The sequence below is a fragment of the Ammospiza caudacuta genome, chromosome 21 (genome assembly GCF_027887145.1).
Source record: "Ammospiza caudacuta isolate bAmmCau1 chromosome 21, bAmmCau1.pri, whole genome shotgun sequence".
NCBI classification, from domain to species: domain Eukaryota; kingdom Metazoa; phylum Chordata; class Aves; order Passeriformes; family Passerellidae; genus Ammospiza; species Ammospiza caudacuta.
The window spans coordinates 2,905,074-2,930,496 of record NC_080613.1 but is presented as its reverse complement, the minus strand read 5'-3'; the positions used below and the strand labels follow the sequence as shown (position 1 = coordinate 2,930,496).

General features: G+C 52.2%; 1 protein-coding gene across 3 annotated transcripts in view; it reads left to right on the top strand.

Moving 5' to 3' along the window:
- OLFM1 (olfactomedin 1) overlaps positions 1 to 24,276 on the top strand; it is a 35,291-nt gene extending 11,015 nt beyond the window's left edge. For 2 of the 3 annotated variants that reach the window (XM_058818201.1, XM_058818200.1), the window contains 5 exons: positions 3,088 to 3,237; positions 8,536 to 8,691; positions 11,051 to 11,270; positions 18,140 to 18,246; positions 22,449 to 24,276. In XM_058818201.1, coding sequence (XP_058674184.1) covers positions 3,088 to 3,237; positions 8,536 to 8,691; positions 11,051 to 11,270; positions 18,140 to 18,246; positions 22,449 to 23,123 — 1,308 coding nt within the window. In that variant the 3' untranslated portion in view covers positions 23,124 to 24,276. Of the gene's footprint in view, positions 1 to 356; positions 737 to 3,087; positions 3,238 to 8,535; positions 8,692 to 11,050; positions 11,271 to 18,139; positions 18,247 to 22,448 lie in introns of those variants that run through there. The other variant, XM_058818199.1, reaches the window with a different exon arrangement.
- The last annotated feature ends 1,147 nt before the right edge of the window (positions 24,277 to 25,423 follow it).

Sequence of the window (25,423 nt, the reverse complement as noted above, 5' to 3'; positions counted from 1 at the left end):
TCCCCATAATTTTTCTTTTCTCCTTCCCTTCTCTCGTCCTTCCCCACATCTTTCCTCCCCAGATCTTTCCTCCCCAAATCTTTTCTCCCCAAATCTTTTCTCCTCAAGATCTTTTCATCCCCAGATCTTTCATCCCCATACCTCTTCCCCCTCCCATCCCTCCCCTTTCCCCATCCCCCTCCTCCCTCTCCCTTCTCCCCAACCCCTTTCCTCCCCTCCCTCCCCGCTCTCCGCCGTCCCCTCCCTCTCCCCGCTCTCCCACCGCAGTGTCCCCGCCTGGGTGGGCTCTGCCCGCCCCTCCCGCTCCGGTCCCGCCCCGGTTCCGCCTCCGGCTCCGCTCGCTCGGACCGGGGCGCGCCGGGCGGGCGCAGGGAGCCAGCCCCGCTCCGCTCCGCTCCGCTCCGCTCCGGCTGCACAGCGGGCACAGCGCCGGGCAGGGCACAGGAGGAGGAGGAAGAGGAGGAGGAGGAGGAGGACGATGGGGCGGCGGCGAGCGGCGGCGGCGGCGGGGCGGCAGCCCGAAGGCAGCGGCATGGAGCCCGGCGCCGGTGCAGAATGAAGGGTGCCTGCCGCCCCCCCCGCAGACATGTCTGTGCCTTTACTCAAGATTGGAGTCGTCCTCAGCACCATGGCCATGATCACCAACTGGATGTCGCAGACGCTGCCCTCCCTCGTGGGGCTCAACACCACCAAACTCACGGCGGCCACGGGCGGCACCTTGGACCGCAGCACGGGAGTAAGTGCGGGAGGGCTGCGGGGCACGGGGAGGGCTGCCCGGGGCACCCCCGCATCCCGGAGCCTCCCAGCATCCCGGAGCATCCCCCCACCCTGGGGCATGCCAGCATCCCGGAGCGTCCCCGAGTCCCGGAGCATCCCAGAGCATTTCCGCATCCCGGAGCACCCCTGAGTCCCGGAGCACCCCCGAGTCCCGGAGCGTCCCTGCGGCCGCTCCCCGCCGCCGCCCAGTCCCTCCCCGCCCGGCTGTCGCATCTCTCCTCGCCCAGGTGTCCCCTGCAGGATCGCTGCCCCTCGAGTGTCCCCGCGGTGCTGCGGGAGCGCGGATGGGGCGCTCGGGGATGGGGGTGACGGTGCAGGGAGCGTCTCTCCCTCTCCCCTAGTTCAGCCATCCCTCGTTCCTGCCTGGGGGTGACTCGGCTGCCTCCCCGCACCCGAAGGGATGCAAAGTTTCCCTCGTGGCCGCTGCAAAAGCCGCCGGGAGAGCGGGTGCGAGTCCCGGGAGGCGCCTCCGCCGCTCTGCCTGCCCGATGCGCCCTCGGAGGGACGGGGATGCAGCCGGGCTGGACATCCCTGTCCCTGCTCTGCTGGAGAGCTGGGGCCGCGCCTGAGCTTCCCACTTCGGGAATGGCTGGAAAATCATTCCAGTCTGTCTGTCTGTCTTCCCTGAGCAGGGAGAATCGGGCACCTTTCTCCTGCAGGCTGCACGCTGGTGCTTTCTGACGCTGCTGCAGCTCCGCTCTTCCCGGAGTATTCCGTGTAGTGCTTGTGCTGTTCAGTTTTTTTTTTTTTTTTATCACATTGTCAGGGTTTATGAGATCCATTTATTATTCTTTTTTTTTTCCCCCGGTTGTTTTAGCCAGGGAATCCAATTGTGCGTCCGCCTGGGCATGTCTGTCAACGTGGGCATTTGCAAGGTGATTTGTTCTGTAGGGAAGCGGTGGAAAGAACATTTCCCCTCTGGTTGGGGACACGGTGACACCTTCAAAGTGCTCCAAGGCTGGGTGGGATTAAATAATGAATTATGCCGTGAGATAGAAGGAAAATGAAGAGCAGAGAGGGGAACGCGCTGTGTTTGGGGTGGGCTCCGTTCCCCGGCGTGCCCTCGGCGCTGCATCGCATCCATCCCTGCTGGGATCCTGCTCAGGGCTCGGCTCCGGGCTTGCCCTGCCTGGAGCAGAGGGGAGCGATGGTCTGGGGAGGCTCCTCATGCCCAGGGAACGTGGCAGAGAGGGGGAAACGGAATTCGGGGTGTCCGTAATTCGGGGTGTCCGTACCTTGGGATGTCTCTACCTCAGGTGCCCATGCCTCAGGGTGTCCGTAATTCGGGGTGTTCGTGCCTCAGGGATTCTGTAATTCGGGGTGTCCATAATTCGGGGTGTCTGTAATTCGGGGCGTCCATGCCTCGGGGTGTCTGTAATTCGGGATGTCTGTAATTCGGGGTGTCCATACCTTGGGGTGTCTGTAGCTCGGGGTGTCCATGACTTGGTGTCCATAATTCAGGGTGTCTGTAATTCGGGGTGTTCGTGCCTCGGGGATTTTGTAATTCAGGGTGTCCATAATTTGGGGTGTCCATGCCTCAGGAATTCTGCAATTCGGGGTGTCCATGACTCAGGATGTCTATAATTCGGGGCATCTGTACCTCGGGGTGTCCATACCTTGAGGTGTCCCTGCTTTGGGGTGTCCATGCCTCAGGGTGTCCTTACCTCGGGGACACCTCGGGGTGTCCATAATTCGGGGTATCCATGCCTTGGGGTGTCCATAATTCGGGGTATCCATGCCTTGGGGTGTCCTTGCCTAGCAGTGTCTGTAATTTGGGCTGTCCCTGACTCAGGGTGTCCGTAATTCGGGGTGTCCGTGTGTCCATACCTCGGGGTGTCCGTGCCCCTCATCCGAGCGCATCTCCGGCTGTCAGACCTGGCCCCAGACCCCGACAGGCTCTGCAGAGCCAGGGACACTGCTCAGCCTCAGTAGGACACTGTGCCCTCCTGGTGGCTCGGGCACGTCCCTGTCCCGGTGTTAGAGGGGGCTCTGTCACCGTCCTTGTCCCCGTGTTAAGGACTATGTCACCGCAGCAGGGCAGGGCTCCCACCCCGATGTGCTCAGCACTCGGAATTTTCACTGTTCCCCGTGTCCCTGCTTTCCCACTTACATTGCCTTCGTGTTTTCAGCTCTTCCTCTCCTTTTCAGACCTTTCTCTGATTCGTCCCCAATCCATATTTTTGCATTCCAAGTGAATTTTGCCCGGCTGGGCCCTCGGAGGAGCCTCCACTCCCTGCCACGTCCTCATCCCCCTTCACCTCCCAGAGCCCTCCCCTGGTTAATTAACCCATCTCTCCCTGTGTTAATTAGGTGTTGCCTACCAACCCAGAGGAAAGCTGGCAGGTGTACAGCTCTGCCCAGGACAGCGAGGGACGTTGTATATGCACAGTGGTGGCACCTCAGCAGACGATGTGCTCGCGTGATGCCAGGACAAAGCAGCTGAGACAACTCCTAGAAAAGGTAACGCTTGGCCCCTGCTGCCAAAAGTGCTTTGGTTTGGTGGGGGAGAAACCTGAGCTGAGCCTTGGTTTCCAGGGAAAGCCCCTTGGGATGGTTTTTCCGTGTGGAGCTGTCCCTGTGTGTGTAGTGGGGAATAATCAGCTGCAGGCAGGAGGAGAAATCTCTTTAAGTGTTTTCTGAGAGGAGAGCCTGGCCTAAGGTCGAGGGAAAACTGCTGAGATCAAAGCACCAACATTGAACCATATCTCTAAAAAATAATTTAAAAAAATAAAAAAAAATCCCCTTTTTTCATTCTGTTGGCACAAGCAGTTTGAGAGCAGACTCAGCAACAGGAGAGGAGAGAGAATTAAAAGCCCAAAGCCAAGCTTTGCTAGGCAAGGTGGTATTGAAAAGGCCAAGTGAAACCTTGCAAGCTGTCGCCAGCAGGTAGCACAGAGATGACACTCTGTGCTTTTCTGCCCAACGTTGACATCCTCTTGATTAGTTTTTAATAGTATGCTGTCCTAAAAGATCAAAAAATCTCATTAGGGAAACATGCCCAATAACAAGGAATTTTCCAGATAATAGATTTCAGTGAAGAAATGCTGTTTCATGTGAAATTGTGCTCTTCTCTTGCAAATATGAGCTGGCTCCTGTGCTGGATATATAATTAAACCCCATCCCCTAATGCTATATTGGCCTGTGCCGTGCATGACAAAAGAATTTTCATCCTGCTGCTTTGGGGAAAGCTGCTGTATTAATTCCCTCTAACAATATTAAACCTCCACTTAACTGATTTCCCCCATGTGCTGAGGACAATAAAGCCAGCCAGGAAAACATTCAGCCCTAAAACAATCCTTTGGGTTGTCAGAGGCTGCTAAAAATAATCCCAAGTCAGGCTTTTGTTTCTCACAGCAATAACACCCTGGGTGCTTTTGCTCCTGAGAGGCAGCAGGATTTATGAACAGCTCAGAGAACTCCTCATCCACTCTAAACAATCAGGATTTGACCCAATGCCCTCAGCTGATGGGAATGGGAGACCTGGGATAACATCAGGAGGTTGGAGGTGCTCAGTGGGGCTTTTTCTAATGCAGCTCTCTGGCTGCCAATGGAGGAAAAGTGAGGGAGGAGCAGGATTTCTGGGCATGTGTTGTGGGATATGTTACCTGCCTGCTAATCTGGCTGCATCTCACTCCCACGCTAACCTATATGAAAAACCCCAAAATAAGGAACAGGCTCTTAGTGCCAGACATCTGATCCTGATGGAGGCTGAGCTGATCATCCCCGGAGGTGCAAACAACTGCAGGGCAGAGCTCCCAGCTGCCCAGGGAGGATTTCAATCCTGAAAACTCCTTCCCTCAGCTGGCATTCTGACCCTGCCTTTGTGATGGGGGGAAATTGCAGCTCCTGGGTTCTCCACAATGTGTCAAGGAGGAAATTGTGGATGGGTTTTTTCCCAGGAGCAGACATGGAATTCGCCCATGGAAATGGTGTTGCGAGGCATCAGCTGCATGTGCGTGCACACAAAGCAATTAGAGCATCCTCAGGGAAATCTCCATGCAGAATCTTTTGGAGTTTGGAGGTTCAGAGCTGCCATCCACCCATGCTCTGTTCACGGGGATGAGGATCAGTGTAGGAGCTGCATTGGGGAGGGAGTGCTGGGCACCCTGGCAGGTGACAGAGGGGAGGGGAGGGCAGCCAGGGCTGCACAGAGTGTTCAGCCCAGGCTTTGACACTCGAGGTGTCTGAGCTCATCCTTGGCAGGTGCTGAGTGCAGCCCTTGGACTGCACCCAAACCGAGGCATCACCTCAGTCCCGCTCGTCATCACATTGTGTTTGATCTCCAAACAGAATCTGATTGATTGATTGATTTGTTTATTTGTCTGGCCCTGTCATCGGGCACAACTTCCTCCTCTGCTGGTGAAACCATTTCTGGTTTCCTGCCAATCCTTCCTCTCAGCCGGTGCTGATTTCCAGATTTTACAGCTCTTTTTGTTCCTCCGGTGGTCACTCCCAGGTGTGTACAGAGGGATAGTGGAATCTCTTCTCAGCCATCCCTGCCTCCTGCAAACCTTATCAGATGAACTTTTCATTTCCTGAACCATCAGCTGAGTCCATTTCTCTGCTGGTTTTTCCCCTAAACCTTGAAAATCTCCCCCGAGATTCCTCTTGCTGTTGCTCCATCAGTTTGAGCAGCTCCCCAAGGCTGAAGGTTCATCCCTGAAGATGAAACCCCAGAGCTGGGCTCAGAACAGCCCCTTTGGAGCTGCCAGGAAAGGCAGATCCACAGGGAAGCTTGAGCAGGGTTTAAACCTTGGATTTGCCCTTATAAACCTCACTGAGGTCATCAGGCCAATGCTGACTCCCTGTGACTCTGGTTTAATTGTGAATCAGCTCCTCAAACACGATGATAAGAGCAGCACTGGAAGCTTCATTTGTATTAATTTCCTATTTTAACTGCTAAAAATAACTCTTTTCCCCCAGACAGCCACAGGTATCTGTCTCACATTATCTTGGTGAAAATGAGGTTTCAGGCTGAGAGAGGAGGCAAAAAGCATTTTCAGGCGAGGCTGGAGCACTGCAGCTGATGGATGGAGCTGAGGGAATTTAAGAGGCACTATCCTTGGGCCTGAGTTCATTAGAGCACTTCTGTGCATGCTTCAGCCTGAGCTCCTACAGGCTCATTGAAACCTAATCATGTGCCAAAGTGCTTTGCTGGATCAAGGGCATAATATGCTAATGAGGGAAAAGAGGCAGATCCTCAGTGCTGGGGCTGCCAGGGATCTCAGGCTCATCCCTACAAATCTGGCCAGGAAAAACAGCACAGGCAGCAAATACCCGCTCTGGGCTTGTGAAATCCACCCCAGGACAGCCCAGCAGATCATTTGAGACATCTCTGTGCCTGAGGAGGGTATTTTCCTGTGCTTCAAGGAGCAGCAGAAACGTTCCAGAGGTATTTGAGGGCAGCAGCCTGGGCGAGATGCTCTGAGAGCAGAGCGTGTCTCTCCCTTCCCACACCTGAGAAAGAGCCCAAGGAGCCTCCCAAAATTTTGCTCAGCACACTCAGGTATTGCTCTGTCATTACAGAAATGCTCTTTTCTGATTATTTGCAGCTGGGGTTAGGCACTAGCGGGATAAATGGGATTAATTTTGCATGAGCCCTACCAGTCATCCCTCTCCCTGCTCCTTGGAACAATTCTGCTGCTCAGTTCCAAGGACAGGCTGGATAACTGGAATAAAAGGAGCTTGGCAGCCCAGCCATGCTTGTCTAAGGCTCCTCTTCTCCTGCCTCAGGGCACAGAGAGGTCTCCACACTCCTCCACATGCAGCCCAGGTGAATTAACACCCACTGGGAGCTGACATTCCCTGCAGTAGGCACAGCCTAATGGGAGCTGACCGGGCTCTGGCTGAGCTCAGCTTTGCTCTTTTCTCCTCCAAACCTTGTTCTGCACTTCCCTGCTCCTCACACCTGCCTGAGCAGCTCCTGGGCAGGTCAGAGTGCTGCTGGTTCATCTCTGAGCCTCACAGACCACAAATAGCTTCACCTTTGCTGAGGAACGCTCTGGCCCCCGGAGCAGTTGTACAGAACACTCCAAAGCCTGCTGGCCTTTGCCATGCAGGTCACCCATGCATTTTTAATAGATCCCTGCAATAGTTTCAGTGTCATCCTGCATGAGCAAGGGGCACTGTGATGGTTTTTCCAAGCTGGAGGGGCACCCTTGGCATTTGCCCCGTGCTGTCCTGCCGTGCCCTCGCTCTGCCACGCCAGGTAAGTTCCAGCCCACCACAGTGGGGTTTGCCAGAGGGAATGTGGGATTTTCACCACTCCTTCCCTCCTCATGCCAGCTTGGCTGCAGTGAGGACGCAGACGGGAGCGGATGTGGCACCCGTCCATCCGGGGAGCAGATCCACCCACCAAGAGCTGAGCAGGATGGAATCAGGATGGGATCAGGATGGGAATAGGATGGGAGTGGACGGGAATTAGGCTGGGTGCAGGCTGGAGCAAGATGGGAGCAGGATGGAGGCAGGCTGGAAGCTGGATGGGAGCAGGATGGCATCAGACTGGGAGCAGGCTGGAATCAGACTGGGAGCAAGATGGGAGTGGACTGGGAGCAAGATGGGAGTGGACTGGGAGCAGAATGGAAACAGGCTGGAAGAGGGCTGGGAGCAGGATGGGAGCAGGATGGAGTCAGACTGGGAGCAGGCTGGAATCAGACTGGGAGAAGCATGGGAGCAGGATGGAATCAGACTGAGAGCAAGATGGGAGTGGACTGGAATCAGGCTGGGAGCAGGATGATATCAGACTGGAGCAGGCTGGGATCAGCCTGGGAACAGGCTGGAAGCAGGATGAGATCAGGCTGGGATCAGGCTGGCTCAGGAGCAAGGCCCTGACGCAGCAGCAGCAGCAGGCTGGGTGCCTGATTCACTTTGCCCACAGACGTCACCCCAGTGGTGGCACTGCTGGGGTGACGTGGCGGTGGCAGGAGCAGCACCCGTGGGCTGTCCCTGTCACGTCCCCTCTGTGGGACAGACACGTCCAGCCCCGCTGCAGAGCCCTTCAATATGGCTCGGTGCTAAATAGGAGCTGACGTCAGACCCGTTCCACCTCTCCCAGCCTGGAAAACAGGAGGGAATATCTTAATAAACCCGATGGCAGCCAACCTTCAAAATCAGGTCAGCCTCGCTGGCGTTCCCTTCCCCTCCTCACACCTCCAGCTCGTTTTCTCACCGCCAGCCCAGCCAAGCTCCTGCATCATTCCCTGGCGGGGCCAGATGGGCTCCGGGCGGGAATGCGGCACCGCTCGGCTCCGGAGCTGCATGGGCACCAAAGGGGTGCCAACCGTGCCCGGTGCTCCCCGGCCCCAGGGTGCCCTCCCTGCCGCTGGGCTGGTTGGGGCAGGTGCTGCTGGGTGGATCATGAAGTTCTGCTGAGGTTTGAGCTCACCAGGAGATGGAATTGTGCGCCTGGGCTGGAGCGTTTCCTCCCAGCCAGGTGTGCTGCTGTCACCTCTGAGCTCACCCCAGGTGCCTGTCAGAGAGGCCAGCCTGAGTTTAACCTCAGCTACACCCCTCATTTCCATGTCAGATTGCTGAGTCCTTCTCTGCAGAAAAAAAAAATTAATTTATTAAAGCAGGTTTGCTGTGTTTTAGAGCACGGGGTGGTAATCTGGGAGCTGCTGTTGATGAGGCAGTAAATAGTGCATGGGCTGATTGCCCTTTAGCTGTGCTGAGCGTGTGGGAAAGGTCAGCCTTGGGGTGCAAATGGGGGCTGCCTCGCTGCTGGCAGCACCTTTTAATGAGCCCCTTCTCGTTTGGCAGGTGCAAAACATGTCCCAGTCGATAGAGGTGTTGGACAGGAGGACTCAGAGAGACCTACAGTACGTGGAGAAGATGGAAAACCAGATGAGGGGACTGGAATCCAAATTTAAGCAAGTGGAAGAGAGCCACAAGCAGCACCTGGCAAGGCAGTTTAAGGTAGGTCTGATTTCCAAACTGCTTCGGGAGCTGTGGCCAGGGGATTGTGGCCCTGGCTCCCATCCCAGCTGTGGGGTCCTTCCTGCCCAAAGCACAGCCAGATCCAGGCTGTGGCCTCACATCCTCAGCCCTGCATCTGGTTTTAGGGTAAAATCACAAATCCCTGTGTTCCCACACCCGCCTGGGTGCCCGAAACAGGGCGGTGCAGGGTGATTCCATCAGGGGGGTCTGCAGGGAGACACCCCAGCTCTGGGTGAGGTGGGTTCCCTCTGTGGCCAGGCAGCTTCTCCATGCCATGCCCAGCACCCATTTCTTGGGAAAAAAAACCCCAAGAACTGGGGCTCCCTTTGCATTCCTGTCAAACCACAGTGGGCAGTCACCAAACCCCATTTCCCCTGGGGGTGGCTGGAGAAAGGAGTTCATCAATCAAATATCACCCCCCTGAAAAAAAATACCCCAAAAATACAATTATTACAGCTGTCCTCAGGCTGGAGCTGTCCTCAGGCTGGCAACCTGCACATCTCCAGGATTTTGTCCAATTTTGGGTGTTGGCAGCAGAGGCAGCAGCTTCTGATGGGTTTTGTGTGGTGTCCTGGTGCTGGGCAGAGGGGGAGAGGAGCTGCAGCCTCTGGAATGCAGCTGGCACTGGGAGCAGTGGCCAAACCCTCAGGAAGCTGCTTGAGGATGAATGAAATTGCCAAAAAGATGTTCTGAGCAGTACTGGAGTTTTAAATTTTAGCCATGCTGTGGGTTAATAGATATAAAAAATCAAATGGAAAAGATTTCTGGTGGAATCTGGGGACTTTTCTGATCAGCCACCCAGCTGATTCCCACCCTCATTTGCAGGCAGCTGGCTGGTATTTTAAAGCAGATTTTTTTTAATGCTAAATACTGAAATACCATGATTATCTCATAAAAAGCTGGGAAGATGGTTCTTAAAACTTTTCACCAACTCCACCTCCTCCGCTCCCCATCTCCAGTTACTGCAGGACCCTAAATTTAGCTCTGCAGTCTGGATGGAAAGACTTGGGCATGAGTTTCTTTTATTTAATTATTTCTTTATTTCAGTTATTATTGTTTTCCCCCTTCTACCATTCTGATGAGTTCAACCCTCCCCATTGCCTGCCAGGGAACTTTAAATGAAATAAAATTAAAACATTCCCCACGTGCAAAGCACGGGAGGGAAAAAATCCTCGTGGCTTAAATAGGAGGGGATGGATGGGAAGGAGGCTGAGGAGGAATTCCTGATCCTGTTCAGCCCCAAAAAAGCTTCAGGACACAGGCAGATGTCACAGCCCTGGGTGCTGGGAGCTTGGCCACTGTAATTTGAGCAGCACCAGGGATTTTGGGTGTTCTAACACGCTTCATTAACGGGTAGGTGCATGCATATTAATGTCTACTCATTAGCTGCTGGAGCAAAGCATCTGCAACAAAATGCTGCATTGTGAGCCTTTAAATGAGCAAAAAGCAAAAAACAAAAAAAAATTTTAAAAGAAAAAAAAATTCATTTCTGCAAAATCCATCTGATAATGAATTTTATTTTTCTGTTCCGCGCTTGAAACCAGTGAGGAATTTTTTGTCTAATTTGCTGCCAAAGCAGCATTTGAAAGAACAGCCACAGCATTTTGTTCCTGCTAATGCCAGCATTAAACTGTGAGTGCTTTGGAGCTCTTGTGTTGGTTTTTTTTCTCTCTTTAGTGCCGTAAGAGTATTTGTCTATGAATGGCTATCTATATAAGGCAGGTTAGTGAGCTAGATCCTCAACAGTATTTCATTTTCTTGCTTACAGGGCTAACTAAAAAGCAAGTTTTTTCAATGCTGCAGTGACTGAAGAAGCAGTTCACTCCCATGTAACCATGAAAAGAGGGCCACAGAGCATTTTGCACCATGCATTGATTTTTTTGATTATTTTCCAAATTAGCACCATATCTCACTAAGGAACCTTGAACCACACAACCGAGATCTTCCTTTGCATGCAATTGTAGATGCATTTCATGAATAGTTTGAAACCCTTGTCAATGCATATATATCTTATTTTCTTTTATTTTTTGGAAAGAAAAAAAAGAAAAAAAAAACAACAACTCTTTGTGTATGTGATCTGAAGCATGTAACCCTAAGATGTTGCATTCTAAAAATGACAAATAAAGGCCTTTCCCAAATATTTTGGTGTTCTGCAGCCTGTTTAATATGTTCTTGCCAAGACATCATTCGGACCAAAAATAATAATTGAGCTAATTTTAATGCTAATAATTGTGGGAAATGTGAACATTTCGCTCCCATAGGAAGCACCCAGGTCAAGGCAGAGTGTTGCAGATTTTTGCACGCATAGCACTGAACCGAGCTTATTTTAACCTTGCAGGCAATAAAAGCGAAAATGGAGGAACTTAGGCCTTTGATACCAGTGTTGGAAGAGTACAAAGCCGATGCCAAATTGGTATTGCAGTTTAAAGAGGAGGTCCAGAATCTGACGTCAGTTCTAAACGAACTCCAGGAGGAGATTGGCGCCTATGACTACGAAGAGCTTCAGAACAGAGTGTCAAATCTTGAAGAAAGGCTTCGTGCATGCATGCAAAAATTAGGTAGGCTCAGAACCACCACGGTGGCTCCAAGGCCACCGGCGCCAACGCACGCATCCCGGCCGGAGGCAGAGATGCCCCGCTGGACATCTGGTGCCGTGCCCGGCCGCGAGGGATGAGCTCCACACGGCCAGGGGCCATCCTGCCAAGAGTGATGCCACCAGGAACATTCCTCCTGGGAGTAGTCCTGCCCAGGATTACTGGCAGGAGCAATGCTGCTCGTGGTGTGAGCGCTTCAGGATGCTCCTCTCCTCTCCTCTCCCAACAGAGCGGAGCGGGCGTGTGGGCGGCGCTTGCATAAGTGGCAGCTCACGCTTATGCAAAGCCAACACTTGCACCCCTTTTGCTTCTGCATCCCTGGACCTGGTCCGTCAGCAAAGGGCTCTGCTCGTGGTGGGGGGTGTGGGGCTGTGCCTCGGTTTCCCTCGGTTTCCCTTCTTTATTTTTTGCATCTTGCCAATGCCCCCGGAGCAGAGCATGAGGAGCTGGGGCGCGGTGTGGTCCTGCCCCTGCGCAGGATGGGAATCCTCCCTCTCCCATCCCCTGAGGGAGCAGGGAGCCATTTCCACCAGGCTGCTGCTAAACCACCAGGGACTCATCTCTGACCTCCTCCAGAGGGTTGGAATTCACTGAAACTCTGGGGCTGTTGTGGGGAGGCTCAGCTGCCACCAAACCAAACGTGTGACCCCAAACACGGGGAAGGAGGAGAGCACTGCCTCCCACAGCTGCAAGGACTCTCTGCACCATTTGTTGGGCCAGCTCTGACTTGATTTAATTTCTCCTTCCATTATTGACTTTCTTGCCACGCCATTTAGATAATCCAAACACATTAACTGCTCTGCAGTCTATTTTGGTAGCACATACGAAATTACACTCTCAGGTAACTTCACGGAAGATCAGATCTCTTCTGAGCACTTGATATCCTTGGCAAGGTAACGCTTTGTTTCTCTCTTGGCTCTGCTGCTGGGGTTGATTTTGCTTGTTTCTGGATGCCTCCACACTGTGAGCAGCCACCTCCCCTCCATTCCTTCTGCATTTCCATCCTCTGGTTCCTCGGACATCCCTTGCAGGCTCCAGAGAGTAAAATTCCCATTTAAATGTGGATGCTCAGAGTATTTGAACAAGTCAGGCACCGAGGTACCCTTGGGACAGGTGAAACCCCCCTGGCCTAGAGAGATCAGAGTTTGATTTCTCATTAATTAATGAGTGCTGGTGGCCCAGGTTTGGTTTGAGAGCAGGACAGGCTGGGGCTTTCTGCCCCTTTCTGTTGTCCCTCCCTTCACCCCATAATGGTCACAGGGTTGGGCAAGGAGGGAAATTCTCACCTTCTCACCCTCTTGAACTTGTAATGGGGACAGGAATGAGCAGGGCTGGAGTCCCCAATTCCTGGAGCTCTGTCAGGTGGGCACAGTGCAGTGGGAAGATAAGGAAGGATGAACAGATAAGAAGGGAAAATAAGAAAGGAGAACAGGCCCAGGAGGGTGGGATGGACCAAGGGCTCACAGAGACCTCCTGGCAGCCCCACATCCCCTGCAAATGGATCCTGAGGGCAGAGGAGGAGGTGCCCAAGGAGGGGTCCCCTGCTGCACCCAGAGCCTTCAGCCCATCCCTCGAAGATGAGGAGGAGCTGTGGGTCACAGGGAGAGGCAGCAGCAGCAGGGATTTGAGACTTCAAACTTGGGGACAGTTCTTTCAACAAAGCCATTCCAACCAGGGAAGTTGGGACAATCCTCCCACTGACCCTAGGCAGGCTTTAAGGGGTAGCTCCCAAACCATTCAGGGCTCCAAAAAATTAGAATTTGCTCTTGGACCGTTAACCCTTTGTGCTCATCCCATCACTTCACGCTCAGGTCCAGCTGGGACCAGGTAAGAAGGAGGCAGGTAGGGATGCTGAGCTCTTGCAGGTAACCTTGTCTAGGAACTTTTGGGTGTTTTTTAAAATATTTTTGAGTTTTTAGCTGGGCTTTTTGGCCTCTTCCTGCCCTTGCCCTCTCTCTAGGGTCAGAGCAGCTCTTTTGCAGCAGCCCTGGGTGCTCACAGAGATGGATTCTGTGCCTTCCCAAGGCTCATCCCAGAGGATTTGCTGCTCACTCGGGAAGCTGATTTATTTGGTCACTTAAAAGAACCAGCACGGATTGAATTTCCAATGCTGTTTATCTCTCTGGTGTGTAAACCACTGGAAACGGTTGCTAATTGAGTTAAATTCAGATAACAGCCTTACAAATGCTTTGCTGCCACACAATGAGGCCCTGATTGCTGGGGACTTCGCTTTGCTGCAGGTTTTCTGCTCAGCTGGGCTTGCTGATGTCTCAAGGAGAAGGTTTTAGCTGGGACAAAGGTTTTTCTGCTGCTCACCTGGAGTTTGTGTGCCCCAAACAGGGTCAGGGAGCTGCTGCAGCAAGCACAGGCCAAGGGGAAGGGAGGGATGTGCCACATTCCCACCCAGCTCACCTCTCCCAGCGAGCTCTGAGCCTTGGCAGTGCCTTTTCCTTAGCCAAGGTCCTGTTTTGCATTTTGGGTTTCCTAAGCATTATTGATGGATCAATAGTGAAAACACTTCCTGACCCTGGCATGTGTGTGGAGGGGGGAAAAAAAGAAATCAATCATGGCAGCTTCAATCTGTGTTTCTGTTTACACTCCTGAAGATCCCTATTTATACAGGGATTTTAGCCTTTGCATTAATGGTCCTGAGAGGAGATACAGGGCTTGGCACTCCTTGGATCCAGGGGGAATTTAACTCAGGCAGGGCAAATTTTCCTTGGGAAAAATCCTGGTGCAGGGATGGGGATGGAGCCAACCCTGATGGTTTTGGGATGGGGATGGAGCCTGATGCTTTTGGGATCAGGATAGGGCCCCATTCCTGATGGTTTCAGGATGGAGGCCCATCCCTGAATTTAATTCAGGCAGGACAAGAGTTCCTTAGGAAAAATCCTGGTTTGGGATGAGGATGGAGCCCCATCCCTGATGGTTTGGGGATGGGGATGGACCCTGATGATTTTGGGATGGGATGGAGCCTCATCCCTAATGGTTTTGGGATGGGATGGAGCTCCATCCCTGATGGTTTTGGGATGGGATGGAGCTCCATCCCTGATGGTTTTGGGATGGGATGGAGCTCCATCCCTGATGGATTTGGGATGGGGATGGAGCCATCCCTGATGGTTTGGGGATGGGGATGGAGCCATCCCTGATGGATTTGGGATGGGGATGGAGCCATCCCTGATGGTTTTGGGATGGGATGGAGCCATCCCTGATGGTTTTGGGATGGGGAGCTCCCAACCAGGCAACAGAGGAAAGATCCAGGCCCAACTGAGCTGCCAGAGCCCCATCCCTTCCTGAAGGGCTGGGATTGATATGAGGATTGGGATTGGGATTGGGATTGGGATTGGGATTGGGATTGGGATTGGGATCAGTCTTGGTTTCCTGGGAAGCTGGAGCAGGGCAGTTCCTGGCTGTGTTACAGAACCACGAGCCCAGCAGGAGCTGGTGCCTGTGCGTTGGTGGAGGAGCTGCTGGGAGCTGCCAGGCAGGACCTGTGGGCAGCACCCAGAGCTGGAGAGGAGGTGGTGGCACCCTGGGAGGAGGGGAGAGCTGCTCCCACCTGCTCCTGCTGGAAAATTCCTCGTGCAGCCGGAGTGGGGATGCATCTCATGCCAGGACAGAGGGACACTTGGGGAAAGGCTGATTTGTGGCCAGGAGAAAGGAGCTGAATATCTCTGGGTGAAAAGGAGTGAAAGCAGCTCCTCTGTGAGGCCCTAAATCTGCTCCTCACGTGTTTCTCCTGTCCTGGGCTCCTGGGTGAGCACAGGATGAGCTTTTCTGTGGCACAGCTGTTCCTGAGTGACCTGGAATTCCCATGGAATCCCATCTGACAGGAGGGGGGGCTGCAAAAACTCTGCTGCTGATATTGCAGGTGTGCTGTGCATCTCCTCAGGTGGGTGAGGATCCCAGGGGCTGGAGCTGTCCATGCCTGGGTGGCAAAACTGACTTGGGATCCTCAAAATCCATGTTGAATTCCCCCCAGCAGCCTGGGATGGGTTTGCAGCAGGAGAGAGAAGAACCCTCCTGCATTGCTGAGGAGCTGGGCTGTGTGTGCCTCTAGCTAAATGTGTAGGAGATGTTGCAAACAACACTGGTTTACCCTTATCAGCTGCTGCTGCTTTTTTTAAACTGTTTTTTGTTTGTTTGGATTTTTTTAATCAATGAGATTTTACAGCACGCTCCTCTCCAGGGAAATGGGAGGAAGAGATAAAGTGACAGCAATGTAGGGCTGTGATAACGGAAGGCAGATCTGGGATTAGGGGAAGGCTGGACCCCTGCAAGACATTAAAATTTGTTATTTTAACCCATTGCATTGCTTTGCTCTCCCTCTGAGCCGAGAGGTTTGGAGTGCAGCAGGCAGGAGGGCAAATCCCTGTGTCCTGTGCCTTGTGTCTCAGCAATCTCTGATTTTTGGGGGCATCTCTCTTGTTCTGCCTGGGTCTGGAAGCTGTGGGGACAGCGATGGTGCCCTTGGTGCACAGCAGGAATTTTCCCCTCTGTTTCCTGCCCTGGGCCAAGGGGATCCCTTTGGCTGAGGCAGGTGGATGTGTCTGATCAGGAATTACAATGCAGGTGAGAACAGGCCAAGGAGAGAGGCAGCTGAGAGGGATTGCAGAGTTCTGCAAGTGTAAAATCTATGATTCCATGAAGGTCAGGTTGGACAGCAACCTGATCTGGTTGAAGACATCCCTGCTCATTGCAGGGGGCTGGACTAAACAACCTTTGATGCTCCTTAATAACAAACCATCCCATGATTTTAATTTGGAGCAGGATGACCTTGTCCTGAGCTGGCAGAGCTCTCCCTGTGCTCCAGCAGCACCTGCAGGGGCTCCCACCTGCAGCCCAGCCCTGGCTCCTGCTGAGCACCACTGCAGTGCAGCTCCAGCACAGCACCCAGGGCAGCCTCTGCACCCCAGCACTGCCAGGGGCTCCCACATGCAAAAGGAGAGCTCAGGAAACACCTCCTGAGCTCCAGGTGCTGGCTGTGCCCCATTCCCTCTGCTCTGGATGGGGTTTTAAATGGGCTCTGGGGTTTTAAATGGGCTTTGGCTGGGTTTTAAATGCGCTCTCCCTACCCAACAGGACATCCCCCACCATCCCGAGGCATCTTCATCTCCTCCCCTGTCCCTCCTCACTCACGTTAAATTTTGGTGGGGCAGCTCTGCTGAAACCTGGGGATATTGTTGGGAAAAGGGGCTGGGATGTGTCTGCTCCTTCCATTCTGGGGCTGCAGCATTCCAGATCCATGGAGAGCCCCAGAGAGGGGCTGGGACAGAGCCAGGGCTGGGGAGTGAGCTGGAGCAGAGGTGCTGCTGCTTCCCCTCGTATTTAGGGCTTGAAAACCCAGCAAGGAGCTGAAGTGGCTCCCTGAATTCAGCAGATTTGGAGCTCCAGACCTGGCTCATCCTGTGCTGGTGAGGCTGAGCTGGGCAGGACCCTCCGGATGCTCCCACCTTCATCCTGCTGTGCTGGGGCTCCTGTCCCAGAGCTGGCTGAGGATCCACCAGTGTGTGTGATGCTCCTGAGTGTGTGTGACCCTCCTGAGTGCGTGTGTGTGACCCTCCTGAGTGTGTGTGACCCTCCTGAGTGTGTGTGTGTGACCCTCCTGAGTGTGTGTGACCCTCCTGAGTGTGTGTGTGTGACCCTCCTGAGTGTGTGTGTGTGACCCTCCTGAGTGTGTGTGACCCTCCTGAGTGCGTGTGTGACCATCCTGAGTGTGTGTGACCCTCCTGAGTGTGTGTGTGACCCTCCTGAGTGTGTGTGTGTGACCCTCCTGAGTGTGTGTGACATTCCTGAGTGTGTGTGACCCTCCTGAGTGTGTGTGTGATCCTCCTGAGTGTGTGTGACCCTCCTGAGTGTGTGTGTGTGATCCTCCTGAGTGTGTGTGACCCTCCTGAGTGTGTGTGTGTGACCCTCCTGAGTGTGTGTGACATTCCTGAGTGTGTGTGACCCTCCTGAGTGTGTGTGACCCTCCTGAGTGTGTGTGTGTGACCCTCCTGAGTGTGTGTGACCCTCCTGAGTGCGTGTGTGACCATCCTGAGTGTGTGTGACCCTCCTGAGTGTGTGTGTGTGACCCTCCTGAGTGTGTGTGTGACCCTCCTGAGTGTGTGTGACATTCCTGAGTGTGTGTGTGTGACCCTCCTGAGTGTGTGTGACCCTCCTGAGTGTGTGTGTGTGACCCTCCTGAGTGTGTGTGACATTCCTGAGTGTGTGTGACCCTCCTGAGTGTGTGTGTGACCCTCCTGAGTGTGTGTGACATTCCTGAGTGTGTGTGACATTCCTGAGTGTGTGTGACCCTCCTGAGTGTGTGTGTGTGATCCTCCTGAGTGTGTGTGTGTGACCCTCCTGAGTGTGTGTGACCCTCCTGAGTGTGTGTGACCCTCCTGAGTGTGTGTGATGCTCCTGAGTGTGCAACACGAGGGGCAACAGGAAAAGCAGCTGGTAAATGATCCTTGCAGGGAGGAGATTTACACTGCGGGCCATTTTCCACCTTCCTCCTTTCTCTCCTCTGCATAACCTGTACCAATTGCAGGTTTCCAGCAGGGCTGGAATGGCCACGGCTGCCTTTTCATCTGGATCAGAGCAGCTCCTCCCTGCACCTGCCTGCTGCTCTCATTCTCCATTCCGGGCCACTCGCAGCTCCTTTTCTCGGGCACAGCCATAAGGACAATTGTCATTAAGAGGTGTGACACAAACAAAAGCATCCGACACTTGTTCCTGAGCCATTCCCTGTAATTAAACCGAGCTTAGCGGGGCACAGAGGGGCGGGTGGGGCGGTGCCGGTGCCCCTCGGGGGCTGTCGTGGTGCTCACCAGCCTTCCCCTCTTTTCCAGCCTGTGGGAAGCTGACGGGAATAAGTGACCCGATCACAATTAAAACCTCGGGCTCCCGCTTTGGATCGTGGATGACGGATCCTCTGGCTCCTGAGGGGGAGAACAAGGTAAGAGTGTGTGACAGCAGCATCACCCGTGTGCCTGAGTGTGACCGTGCTCACAGGGGTTTTATGTTGAGGGAAAAGACGAGGATCTGACTCCATGTTTCAGAAGGCTGATTTATTATTTTATGATATATATTACATTAAAACTACACTAAAAGAATAGAAGAAAAGGTTTCATCAGAAGGCTGGCTAAGCTAAGAATAGCAAAGAATGATAACAAAGGTTTGTGGCTCGGCTCTCTGTCCAAGCCAGCTGTGATTGTCCACTAATCACAAACATCCAACATGTGCCAATCACAGGATGACCTTGTCCTGAGCTGGCAGAGCTCTCCCTGTGTTCCAATCTCAGATGCACCTGTTGCATTCCACAGCAGCAGATAACCATTGTTTACATTTTGTTCCTGAGGCCTCCCAGCTTCTCAGGAGGAAAAATCCTAAGGAAAGGATTTTCCATAAAAAGATGTCTGCAACACCTGAGGACAGTGAATATTCACCACTGGGAAACCCAGGGAATGGCCTCATCCATCCTATAAGGGCTCTGCTGGCAGCAGGAGGGGCTGAGCATCCTCCAGGAAGGGAGGATGAGGAGAAGATGAGCAGCCCCTGCCCTGCTCCCTTTCCTGAGCAGGTGAATCTCAGTGATGAGGGAATTGTCACAGACCACGAGGTCTGTGAGGCAAAAAAAGCAAATATTGGGTTTCTAATCTGTGCTTGGCAGCCAGGAGGGAGCTGGGGCTGAGCAGAGGGACCCATGGTCCTGGTCCCTGCTGCTCTTGTGCTGCCAGCACCTCTGATAATGTCATCTGCCTGCATTTGCCCTCCATCCTCCACCTTCATTGTTGTGAGGAATTAACTGGCTGCAGCCAGAGAGAGAGAGATTTGTTTTGCTTTGTTTTGGTCTTTTATTTTTTTTCCATTCAGACCATTCAATTTTGATCCCAAGGAGGTAGGAGGCCAATAACTGGCTGAAAATCAATCCCAGCTCCCCATGACTGATGGAATGGAAAATATCTCGAGTGTTTGCCGAGGATTTGCAGGCAGCAAAACAAAACAAGAAGCAGAAAGCTTGGCTGCCTGTAATTCCCTCCTGCATGCAGCATCCTTCAGCGGATAAAGGCAGCAGCAAGGGCTGGATCAGGGCACCTATTTTGGGATCTGTGCCCTGGCACCAGCTCTGTAGCTGAGAGAGGACAAGGGATGCTCTGGAGAAGTCACCCCTGGGTGGTTTGTTTGAAGGTGACTTGAGTTGTCAGGCTCTTTCCCTCCAGCAGCCAACTGGTTGGCACTAGTTTCCCAATTCAACACCTCCATATTTTACAGTTATTAAGCAAAATTTCACCTCCAGCCCAAATAAAACCCTGCTTAGAGGTGAGATGGGAAGGTTTTACCCCCATCACGTCCCGTTCTGCTCAAAAGAGGGGACAGAATTGTCCCCCTCAGGCTGTGCTTGCCACTTCCCTTGGCACTAAAACAATTTTCAGCTGAAACTCGTGGTTCAGATGCTAAAGATCTTCCCATATTTTCAGAGAGTTTCATCTCAAATCGCTGGTTTTTGGTATTTTTTGGTATTTTTTTTTAGCCATGCCGTTTTCTGCAGCGTATTTTTGTCGTACAAGCAGGCTGCAAACCGGAGCTGGAGCTTCCCAAGCCTCTCTGTGTATTTAATATATAAAATCTGCTGGGAATTTTATTAGGAACACACCATTAGGTGAACTGCACTGGCAGCTCAGCAGAGTGGGACGGTGAGGATGGGCAGTTCATCATCTCCAGCTCCTGTCCCCAGGCCCCAGGAGGGGTTTGGTGCTCCTGTGATCATTTGTTCATGTCATGAAACCACGGAACACAACCGGGGGAGATTTGTGAGTGCTGTGGGAGCAGCAGGTGGATGCTGAGAGCTGGGATTGCTGCGTGGGGGCAGGAGGAGGTTGCTCAGAGCCAGCTGCTGTGATGGGACATCGTTCATCCATCAATCCCTGCTTTTCCAGAGCTGGGAATGCTCTTGGGTCCTGCAGCCCCTGCATGGTGACACAGGGCTCTGCTGAGCTTTAAAAACTGAGCACAACAACACATTTGCATGTTGAATTTTTAATACCGGATAATGAAATGGAAGCAGCAAAGAGAGAGTCATGTTTTGGTTGGTTTTTTTCCCTATAATTTCCCAGCTGAAGTTTCATTTCCAGCTCTGGCTGTTCTCTGATGCTTTTTCAGCCACCCCCAAGCCCACCAAGGTTTGGGGCTGAGGGACAGAGCCATTTGCACAAATCCATTCCCCACCTCTGCAGCTTTCCAGGGAGGCAATGACAGAAAGCTGAAATTCCCTCCCAAAGTTTTTGGAGACCCCAGTTGACTTCCCAAAGGCAGCAGCCAAATGTTGGGCTGCCCTTCTCAAAGACTGATGATCACACTCCAGACACAGAGCTGTCAGATTTTGCAAGGGGTTTGCAGAAGAAATCTGCACTACATCACCCAAATCTGCAGCCTTAAAGGCTTCCCTCTTGCTAAATTTACCTTTTCTCCTTCCCAAATTTACCTTTTCTCCTTCCTAAATTTACTTTTTCTCCCTCCTAAATTTACCTTTTCTCCTTCCTAAATGGCTCTTACAGAAAGCAGCTCTCTCATTTTCAGGCAGCAACTGCATCCAGAATGTCAGTGGCTGGCTGGATATTTCTTGTGGATATTAACTGCACAGCTTGGTCATTTGCCTCGGAATTGGTTTCATATAACAAAAGCTTTTTTTTTTTTTTAAGGAGTCTAGACAGTGTCCCCAGTGAACTGGCACTTAAATGATGATCTAAAATCTCTCCCCAATCTACCCAGAGCAAGATTTAGATGTCTTTGTCTCTTATATTTCAGCAGCCTCGCTTTAAGCTTTTTGATGCAGCAGTGTATGATTTTTAAACCAATATGGACTTTTTGCCTGAATTTGCCTGACAATGAATGATTACATCCCTCGCTCCCGCATTCCAAATTAATGGAGTTGTGCACAGCAGCTGCTGTAATTTACTGAGTGTTACCGCGGGAAGCAAAAGCAGCAGCAGCACGGAAAACGCTGGGTTTAGCCAGGGAAAAGCTGCTAATTGCCCTGGGGAAGGGAGGGTAGTGCCAGCCACCAGCATTCCCAGGGGAACGCTTAAGCCAAGGAGATATCAGGTTATCCCCCAGGGAAAGCTTTGCTGTTGGGTTGATTTCCTGGCCGATTTGGGGCTCCAGAAATTGGGGTTATTTCTGGATGTAGGTGACAGATGTTGGCTGGATTCAAGGCCAGATTTGGAGCAGCGTGCTATGGTGGAAGCCATCCTTGGCAGGGCTGTTTTAATCTCCATTCCAAACCATTTTATGATGATTCCACGACTTCTGGCTGTGGATTTCTCTCTGTTGCGGTGCCATGTCATGGTTTGCCTCAGATACCCCGGGTTCCTCCCTGATAATTCCCTCCCAGGTGTGTCAGTCACCTCTCCTTTCCCCTCCCAGCACTGTCTGTCAATCCTGGCATTCCAGAAGGGATTGGCAGATCCAAAGGATGCCCTCTACCCCTGGAGGGACATTGGGCCATCCAGGTGTCCTCTGTCCCTTGAGATTTCCCCCCCTGGTTGGTGGTCTTCATGTTCCTTCCCTGCCCCTCTTCCCGGGGTTAAAAGGAACAGCAAACACGGGGTTGGGGAGTTCTGTTGGAGCTGTTGGGCCAGAATAAAGCTCCGGATCCAAACCCTCCATCAGAACCGACTCCTTTCCTTCACCATCGCCTTAAAGCTTCTCCACAGAGGGAAACCTGAGGAGCAGCCCCTGTTATGGGGGGAAGCTCCATCCCACACCCACCAGAGCTCCTGCAGGCCTGGACTTGTCCCCACAGGCCCAGCTGCAGCACCCAGCCAGCCAAGGGGTGAAACACCACACATCCAGCCAGCCAAAAGTGTCTGTGGGGTGAAACACCACACACCCAGCCAGCCAAAAGTGTCTGTGGGGTGAAACACCACACATCCAGCCAGCCAAAAGTGTCTGTGGGGTGAAACACCACACATCCAGCCAGACAAAAGTGTCTGTGGGGGGAAACACCACACACCCAGCTGGCCAAAAGTGTCTGTGGGGTGAAACACAGTGCTAGTGTTTGGTCAAGCAGCAAACTTGACCAAAAAAGCTCAGGCACATTCCATCCAGCTATATGTCATTCCAATACTCTCTCTAACCCCTTGCATTTGCCTCGTGCAGGTTTGGTACATGGACAGCTACCACAACAACCGCTTCGTCCGCGAGTACAAATCCATGGCGGATTTCATGAACACCGACAACTTCACCTCGCACCGCCTGCCCCACCCCTGGTCGGGCACAGGCCAGGTGGTCTACAACGGCTCCATCTACTTCAACAAATACCAAAGCCACATCATCATCAGGTTCGACTTGAAGACGGAGACCATCCTCAAGACGCGCAGCCTGGACTACGCCGGCTACAACAACATGTACCACTACGCCTGGGGCGGCCACTCCGACATCGACCTCATGGTGGACGAGAACGGGCTCTGGGCCGTCTACGCCACCAACCAGAACGCCGGCAACATCGTCATCAGCAAGTTGGACCCCAACACCCTGCAGAGCCTGCAGACCTGGAACACCAGCTACCCGAAACGCAGCGCCGGCGAGGCCTTCATCATCTGCGGCACGCTCTACGTCACCAACGGCTACTCGGGAGGCACCAAGGTGCACTACGCCTACCAGACCAACGCCTCCACCTACGAGTACATCGACATCCCCTTCCAGAACAAGTACTCCCATATCTCCATGTTGGACTACAACCCCAAGGATCGGGCTCTCTACGCCTGGAACAACGGGCATCAAATCCTCTACAACGTCACCCTCTTCCACGTCATCCGCTCCGACGAGTTGTAGCCCGGCCTTGGTTGGAAACTAGGTTTATGGGGGGGGGGGGGGGGGGGAATAAATAAATAAATTAAGGTGAAAATTTAAAAAAAAATAATAATGATAAAAAGGAAAAAAAAGGGAGAAACTAATTTAAAAAAATTGCTATAAAGGGAACATACTTTAAATAAGTAAACATATAAAAAACAGCTGCCAAAATTAAGACCAACACATCATGGAGGATTATTCAGCGTAAGCCTGACAGATCAGCATTACCTCTACATTTCTAGAAGTCTGGCCCTGTGTTATAGACTCACGAGTAACCGTGTACCTGCAGCTGGAACTGCACTCAGAGAACCACTTCAGTTTGGGGTTTTGTTTTGTTTCTGTTCTGATAGCAAACCTAGAGAACATCCTCAAGCAGTAAGGCAATGACTGTTGGAAGTTCACCCTCGGGAGCCTCGCTCTCCTCCGTGTGTGGCTTGCATGGACATTCCCCCGGCGTCACGGGCAGCTGTGGTGGATGTGTGGAAAGGAAAAGCAGGAGAAGCTGACCCGTGAGGAGCTCTGGCTGTCTCAACAAGACCTATCACAGGTTAGTTTTCTTTGCCTTCCATTGCAGCTACTGTCTCTCTCAACTGTGTTCTTGTCACTTAGATTAACTGTGCTGAGACCCGAAGTAGCTCATGGATCTGTGTCTTAGTAACTTATTAAACACGATGGTTTAAGTATGTATTATGAACAAGTTGTTGTACCCATATTGTTTGAACTTATGTATTCAGCAACTATATTGTATAATGTATGTCTGTTATTTACCAGAGGTGGCAAAACTTTGTATGTCCAGTTTATGCAATGAATGTTGTAAATGCAATGATGTAGTTTGGATTTAATAAATGATGGTTTTTTCGTTTCTTAAAAGGCAAAAAAAAAAAAGGTCAGTGTTCACCCTTATACACAGGTAACCAATTTCATGTTGATAATTACAGGAATATTCTCTTACTGTTATCTATCTACATAGCATTATGGTGGTTGGAAATCGCTTCCGTGGAGATTTCTGTGGCAGCAGATTCCCATGGGAAGCTTTGTTTATGGAAGTGTGAAGGTAATTAATTTTTTTTTTAAGAGGAAAAAATTTGTACTATCCACAGTTATCTAAGGAACAATAAAACTATTAGGAGACTTCCCTGCTTTGTTTGGTGTCTTCTCTGTGTGAGTGCAGGGGAGGGAGAGCTGGAATTTTTGGGGGTAAATGCTGAGCAGCCATCCTGAGTTTCCTTCCAGGGAATATTTCCCCATGTGTAGCTGGGGCTGGGAGGGTGGAGGGTTGGCTCTCTGCTCTGCAGGGATTCCCTTCCCATTTTCATCTGGAGCAGGCATTGCTTCAAGGAGATAAAATCCTGAGGCTGCTCCTGCTGTGAGCAGGGTCCGGCCACCCCTCAGCGACTGACAGTGTCTGGTGTTGGTGCCACAACAGGAGGACATCTCATCATCTGCCACCTTTATTGGAGCTGCAGACACTGCTTGGGACCCCTGAGAGCAACTGGATCCCATTCCTTCTTGGATTCTTGGAGTGCTCCCCACCCTCAGTTTGCTGCAGGCTTCTGCAGGTAAAAATCTCCTTTATTTAACTTTTTCTAAAGAGTGACTGTCACTGTCACACTCAGCCCTCCTGGTTCTGCCAAAGCAGGGCCCTCACGGGGTACAGGATGCTCATCTCCCTCAGGTGAGAGATTTGGGGTCTCATCTATCTCTGGTGTGAGATCTGGGGTCCCATCTCTCTCTGGTCTGATATTTGAGGTCCCATTTCTCTTTGGGGTGAGATATGGGGTCTTATCTCTCTCTCTGTGATATTTGAGGTCCCATCTCTCTCTGTCAGTGAGATTTGGGATTTCATCTTTCTCTCTTTCAGTTTTGGGGTCCCATTTCTCTCTGCTGTGATATTTGAGATCTCATTTCTCTCTCTGTGAGATTTGTGGTCCCATCTCTCTCTGCTGTGAGATGTGGGGTCTCATCTCTCCCCTGCACCTCCAGAAGAACAATATTTAGCAATTCCCACTCCAGACAGCTCCAGGTGAAGGGCCAGCACCTTCCCCAGCCATCCAGGGTGATCCTGAGCAGGATCTCGAGGGCAGCTGTGGCATGGTCCCTGTGCAAGCTGCAAAGAGCTCACTGAGGTGGTTTTAGCTTTTCCCTGCCTCTTCCCCCACAGATTGGCCACATTTAGCACCACCAGGAATGACAATTTTCCAGCCAAGTGGCCCAGTGAGGCTCAGCCTTTGGGCTCAGCAGATGGATGGTTCAGAGCCCTGGGAAGGAGCAGGGATTATTAC